We start from the raw sequence: 6,852 nt of genomic DNA, 5'->3' as shown, positions 1-6,852 counted from the left end.
CCATGACATGGCGACCTTCAGTCGAGCCAAGTAGTCCACGACACCGTCGATGCGGGATTCCAGCCGAAGCAGATTCATGGCAGTTTCATCTTTCACAAGAGAATTGATTGGATCCAAACCTGGTTCGATCCGCCCAGTCTCCTCCTCGAAGTTCTGGCAAAACTCTACATTCACGATCCAAGAATAAGTCAATTTTCATACGCTGAGTCGACACAAAAAAAATCAGTCGGAACAAAATGTGCACCTTCAAGCTTGATGAACAACTTCTTGGCAAGGCTCCTCAGATAGCTCTCCAGATCGTCCCTCCTGCGAGCGATGCCTTCCATCTTCTCGCCCAGGTTGAGGTTCTCCTTCTTCCAGCGCGAGCACTCCTTGTTGGCTTCGTTCAGAGCAGATTTCAGCTTGGTATTCTCTTCTTCCAACTGGCCGACCGAAGCCAGTTTCTGTTCAGCCAGGGTGGTTCTGTCGTCAGCTTCCTTTCGAGCAGCAGCCAAATCCTGATCCTTCTTCGCCAGAGCTTCTCTCAGTTTTTCTGCAAAGAAACGATGCTTGATTCAGAAAGAGCGGAAGGGTACTCAAGCCTAAGACAGACCAGTCGACAAACTCGTCTTACCAGTGGCGCCGTCCTTGACCTTTTGCAGCTCTGTCTTGGCCAGCTCCAAGTCAAGGTTCAGTTGAATCTGCTGTTTCTCCAAGTCAGCAAAGCGAGCTCCAAGATCACAAGATTTCTGAAATCAAAGGGGAGAAGTTATTTTACAGCGAAAAACGACAAAGACATTAAGTACTAAGACTACGGTCGACTGCCCGCAGTCCACCATAGTCTCGGGGACTACACCCAGTGGGTGCACTTTGCGTGCCCCCACCGGTTCTGATCCCACTCGACCGGCCCGCTGGAGTCGAGTGCAGGGAGTAAAAAAAGGGAGAGAAAGTAGAACTCAGACCACAGTCGACTGCCAGCAGTCGACCGCGGTCTCGGGGACTACACCCAGTGGTTGCACTTGGCGTGCCCCCACCGGTTCTGATCCCACTCGACCAGATTGAGTGGAAGAGACAAACTACCAGTTCGGTTTACACTCGACAAAATACAAAGACTACAGTCGACTACCAGCAGTCCACCGTAGTCTTGGGGACTACACCCAGTGGGTGCACTCAGCGTGCCCCCACTAGTTCAAAAATTTAATCGACGCACCCAGTGGGTGTATAGATGCAAAGATTTTCGGAAAGAGTCTTCAGATAGCATATCCTAACAGAACAAGCGACGACCAACTAACCTGAACGTTGCTCTGGAGAGCCGAGCTGGCATCGTAGGCGGCTTGGCTGGCGTCCCGCACCGTCTTCATCTTCTCCATCATAATGCCCGCCTGGCGTATGGCTTCCCTGGCGGCATTTACCTCGTCCTCTGGGACATGATGGGTCGCAAAAACTGAAGGCGGGTTGACAGGGGCCTGAGCAGTCGACGAGGAAGGCAAGGCACTCGACAATGGCACGGCGAAGGTAACAGAACCCCGATTGGCATCGCCAGCGTCCTGAACGACTGGCTCCGCCCTCGGCGTCGATTGTGGCACCTCGCTCGCAGGAGCTTGCCTATTTTTCCTCGTCAAAGGCCTCTCGGGCTCTTCATCATCATCATCATCATCATCATCAGGGAGGTCAATAATGTTAGGGGCTGTTCAAAGTTCAATCGACAAAATCACATCACCTAATGGTACACATTGCAGTTGAATCGACCAAAATAAAGACAGTATGGCAGAAATCATACCCAGATTAGAAGTGACCACATCCTCCATCACCTCATCATCATCCCTGTAAGCTGAGGTCCCGGAAGTAGCAGCGCTGACAGTTCCAAAGTTCGTCCGGTTAAAACAAGAAAAACAAACAGCACAAGGCGTCGAGTAAATATGAAGGGAGACACTCACGCGGAACCGATGGGGATGTCAATCTTAATCTTCGGTAACGCCTTCCGAAGCTTCGGCTCTGCGACTTTGGGATGCTTTGACGCTTTTTCAGTCGGAGTTGGCAAAGAGGTCCGAGGACGCTTTGAAGACTGACTAGCTTGAGCAATCACCTTTTCACGGGCGCTTGGTCGTTCTTGGTCAAGTTTGGACCGCCTCTCCCTGCGAGGAGGTGACTCGACTTCTTCTTCGTCACTTGGATCGTCGCTCTCTTCATCCCCTCCACCGTCAGACTCCCATTCGCCACTGTCGCCGCCGCTCTCTTCTCCTTCCGGGTCCTGCTCTTGCTCTCCGTTGGGCATTGAATACATTTCAATAATGGTCTGAAAGGAAGCAGGAAGAACAAAGTCAGTCGACTCAGTATAGGCAGCTGCGCTAGTGAATTCAGATTACAAACAAAAGCTCAAAATCGGACCTTCTCTGGTACATGAGACTGGTCGAATGGAGGAACTCTCCTGGCTCCCCTAGGGTTGTCCTTGTTCCCGGTCATGCCCGACAGCCACTTCTCCAGTGTGTCGTCATCAACCTCCTCCGGGTGAATCCGAGTGGAGTCTTCAAGACCTGAATACATCCACATCGGATGGTCTTGAGCTTGAAGAGGCTGGATGCGCCGCTGAAGGAAGACCTCCAAGAGATCCATGCCGGTGACCCCGTCACGGATAAGCTGGACCACTCGCTCTACCAGCACCCTCACCTGCGCCTTCTCCTCCGGGAGCACCTTCAAAGGGGAGGGTTTCCTCACTCGGTCCATGGTGAAAGGAGGGAGGCCAGTCGACTGCCCTGGCGTCGACTGGTATTTGCAGTAAAACCAGGTCGACTGCCATCCGCGAACTGAGTCGGGAAGAATCATGGCCGGAAAGGATCTTTTTCCTCTCATCTGGACACCAAGACCCCCGCACATCTGAATCACTTGAGTCCTCTTGTCACTCGGATTAGCTTTTTTCACTGTCTGGGAGCGACAAGTGAAAATGTGCTTGAAAAGGCCCCAGTGAGGCCGACAACCCAGGAAATTCTCACACAAAGAAACAAAAGCGGCGAGATAAACGATTGTGTTGGGAGTGAAGTGGTGGAGTTGTGCCCCAAATAAGTTCAGAAATCCCCGAAAGAAAGGGTGAGGAGGCAAGGAAAATCCACGGTCGACGTGGGTGACAAGGAGAACGTGCTCACCCTCCCGAGGTTGCAGCTCGGATTCCTTCTCCGGCAGCCGCGCCGATTCATAGGGGATCAGCCCTCCTTCGGCTAGGTCGTCGAGGTCTTCTTGGGTGATCGTTGAGCGGATCCAGTCGCCCTAGATCCAGCCCTTCGGCAGGCCGGTTCGCGAGGAGGATCCGCCCCGACTGGTCACCTTCCCCTTCGACCTCGCCGTCGCCTTCTTCACCCGCTCTAGAGCCGCCGTCTTCTCCTTCCCCATCGTCGCCGGCAAAACGCGTACAGAGCGGTGGCGCTGGGGCGAGAGCGAGCGCGGCGAGGGAGCGTGAAGAGGAGAATAGATAATGAGGACGCGTTGTTCGAAGAGGCCCCAGTCCGACGCCTTATATGAAGCCGCTTCTGAGTGGCTGACTGGTAGGCCCGAGCGGCCCTGTCAAATCCCGTAACAATCGCGCGCGTGATACGTGGCGAAAAAGGTGGCGTGGGGATCGAGGCGGCTCTGCTCTATCCCATCCGATTACTGTGGCCTCCCCCGTCCCGCGCGCTTCCCAAAATTCGGATCCCGCGAAATCTGCGGGCAGCAGAACAACTTGTCAGACCGAAGATCTCCACCGCACCGTCACTCGGAGCCTTTCAAGTAAAGAAACTCACTCGACAAAAAGCTAAGAATGGATCAAGGCGACTGAAAAGGAAGTTGCTGTCATCACTCAGGTTCATTGATCCAAAACCAGATATGCTCATGGCACGAAAAATGAGTCTGGAAAATCTTCAACTCCTTCCTCACTCAAACCTTGATCCATTCGGGGGCTAATGACGAAGCTATGTACCTAGGGTAGGGTCATGGACCTGTCCAAACTGCCCTACCCAAGGACATCCCTAGAAGAAATCACCTTTCAATCGACTTAGAGGTGTTCCACTCGACAGACTCGAAGACACTCGACCAAGAAGCGATCACTCGACCAAGACCAAACCACTCGACGGCCAGGAGACCTAAAGGCACTCCGCATGCTAACGGTCGGTTATTAAGTAGCCTTTATGGTCATCATAGCACTTTATTAGGGGCGTTACCGGTAACGCCCGACCTTAATGTATTTAAAACCCTGCATAACTGAGGGCTGGAGGGGTCCGGCGAACTCTATATAAGCCACCCCCTCCTCAGTGTAAAGGGTTCGCAACCCTGTAAACCATACACACATAATCCAGTCGACCGCCTTAGGGCTCAGAGACGTAGGGCTATTACTTCCTCCGAGAAGGGCCTGAACTCGTAAACCTCGTGTGCTTACAACTTCTCCATAGCTAAGATCTTGCCTCTCCATACTTACCCCCCTACATTACTGTCAGACTTAGAACCACGACAGGCAGCCACGTAAAACTTGCAACAACAAAGTAGAGGACATCTAACTTGTTTTTGCAGGGCATGTTGTGATGTGATATGGTCAAGACATGATGCTAAATTTTATTGTATGAGATGATCATGTTTTGTAACCAAGTTATCGGCAACCGACAGGAGCCATATGGTTGTCGCTTTATTGTATGCAATGCAATCGCCCTGTAATGCTTTACTTTATCACTAAGCGGGAGCGATAGTTGTAGAAGCATAAGATTAGCGAGACGACAACGATGCTATGATGGAGATCAAGGTGTCGCGCAGGTAATGATGGTGATCGTGACGGTGCTTCGAAGATGGAGATCACAAGCACGAGATGATGATGGCCATATCATATCACTTATATTGATTGCATGTGATGTTTATCTTTTATGCATCTTATCTTGCTTTGATTGACGGTAGCATTATAAGATGATCTCTCACTAAATTTCAAGATAAAAGTGTTCTCCCTGAGTATGCACCATTGCCAAAGTTCGTCGTGCCCAGACACCACGTGATGATCGGGTGTGATAAGCTCTACGTCCATCTACAATGGGTGCAAGCCAGTTTTGCACACGCAGAATACTCAAGTTAAACTTGGCGAGCCTAGCATATGCAGATATGGCCTCGAAACACTAAGACCGAAAGGTCGAGCGTGAATCATATAGTAGATATGATCAACATAGTGATGTTCACCATTGAAAACTACTCCATTTCACGTGATGGTCAGTTATGGTTTAGTTGATTTGGATCACGTGATCACTTAGATGATTAGAGGGATGTCTATCTAAGTGGGAGTTCTTAAGTAATTTGATTAATTGAACTTTAATTTATCATGAACTTAGTCTTGATAGTATTAGCATATCTATGTTGCGGATCAATAGCTCGCATTTAGCTCCTCTGTTTTATTTTTGATATGTTCCTAGAGAAAACTAAGTTGAAAAATGTTAGTAGCAATGATGCGGATTGGATCCATGATCTGAGGATTGTCCTCATTGTTGCATAGAAGGATTATGTCCTTGATGCACCGCTAGGTGACAGACCTATTGCAGGAGCAGATGCAGATGTCATGAACGTTTGGCTAGCTCAATATGATGACTACTTGATAGTTTAGTGCACCATGCTTAACAGCTTAGAATCGGGACTTCAAAAACATTTTGAACGTCATGAATCATATGAGATCTTCCAGGAGTTAAAGTTAATATTTCAAGCAAATACCCGAGTTGAGAGATATGAAGTCTCCAACAAGTTCTATAGCTAAAAGATGGAGGAGAGCAGCTCAAGCAGTGAGCATGTGTTCAGATTGTCTAGGTACTACAATCGCTTGAATCAAGTGGGAGTTAATCTTCCAGATAAAAATAGTGATTGACAAAATTCTCTAGTCACCATCACCAAGTTAGTAGAACTTCATGATGAACTATAGTATGCAAGGGATGACGAAAATGATTCCTGAGTTTTTCATGATGATGAAATCGATGAAGGTAGAAATCAAGAAAGAGCATCAAGTGTTGATGATTAACAAGACCACTAGTTTCAAGAAAAGGGCAAAGGGAAAGAAAGGGAACTTTAAGAAGAACGGCAAGCAAGGTACTGCTCAAGTGAAGAAGCCCAAGTCTGGACCTAAGCCTGATACTAAGTGCTTCTACTGCAAAGGGACTGGTCACTGGAAGCGGAACTGCCTCAAGTATTTGGCGGATAAGAAGGATGGCAAAGTGAACAACGCTATATTTGATATACATGTTATTGATGTGTACTTTACTAGTGTTTATAGCAACCCCTCGGTATTTGATACTGGTTCAGTTGCTAAGAGTAGTAACTCGAAACGGGAGTTGCAGAATGAACAGAGACTAGTTAAGGGTGAAGTGACGATGTGTGTTGGAAATGGTTCCAAGATTGATATGATCATCATCGCACACTCCCTATACTTTCGGTATTAGTGTTAAACCTAAATAAATGTTATTTGGTGTTTGCGTTGAGCATGAATATGATTTGATCATGTTTATTGCAAACGGTTATTCATTTAAGTTAGAGAATAATTGTTGTTCTGTTTACATGAATAAAACCTTCTATGGTCATACACCCAATGAAAATGGTTCCTTGGATCTCGATCGTAGTGATACACATATTCATAATATTGAAGCCAAAAGATGCAAAGTTAATTATGATAGTGCAACTTATTTATGGCACTGCCGTTTAGGTCATATTGGTGTAAAGTGCATGATGAAACTCCATGCGGATGGGCTTTTGGAATCACTTGATTATGAATCATTTTTGATGCTTGCGAACCATGCCTAATGGGCAAGATGACTAAGACTCCGTTCTCCGGAACAATGGAGCGAGCAACTGACTTATTGGAAATAATACATACTGATGTATGCAGTCCGA

The 6,852-nt window shown here is 48.1% G+C and overlaps 1 protein-coding gene across 1 annotated transcript; it reads right to left on the bottom strand.

Moving 5' to 3' along the window:
* Nucleotides 1-1,229: 1,229 nt before the first annotated feature.
* Nucleotides 1,230-2,263, bottom strand: LOC147975983 (uncharacterized). The gene is made up of 3 exons (XM_087520672.1): nt 1,917-2,263; nt 1,760-1,833; nt 1,230-1,666 (listed from the first exon to the last, which is right to left on the bottom strand). The coding sequence occupies exons 1-3, from the start codon at nt 2,261-2,263 to the stop codon at nt 1,230-1,232; spliced, it is 858 nt and encodes a 285-aa protein (XP_087376798.1).
* Between the last annotated feature and the right edge of the window lie 4,589 nt (nt 2,264-6,852).

This window comes from Triticum urartu, chromosome 4A, assembly GCF_056163025.1.
Source record: "Triticum urartu cultivar PI428250 chromosome 4A, HENAU_Tu73, whole genome shotgun sequence".
Lineage (NCBI taxonomy): Eukaryota > Viridiplantae > Streptophyta > Magnoliopsida > Poales > Poaceae > Triticum > Triticum urartu.
Note: the sequence above shows the minus strand (reverse complement) of the source record. Positions and strands in the feature narration are given on the sequence as shown.

Bases quoted from the DNA above. Each gene is read 5' to 3' on its own strand.
- LOC147975983 (XM_087520672.1), bottom strand. From the start codon at position 2,263: ATGTATTCAATGCCCAACGGAGAGCAAGAGCAGGACCCGGAAGGAGAA. The intron at 1,834-1,916 runs GTGAGTGTCTCC...TGGAACTGTCAG, and splicing joins GACATCCCCATCGGTTCCGC to CGCTGCTACTTCCGGGACCT. The intron at 1,667-1,759 runs GTATGATTTCTG...AACTTTGAACAG, and splicing joins TGTGGTCACTTCTAATCTGG to CCCCTAACATTATTGACCTC.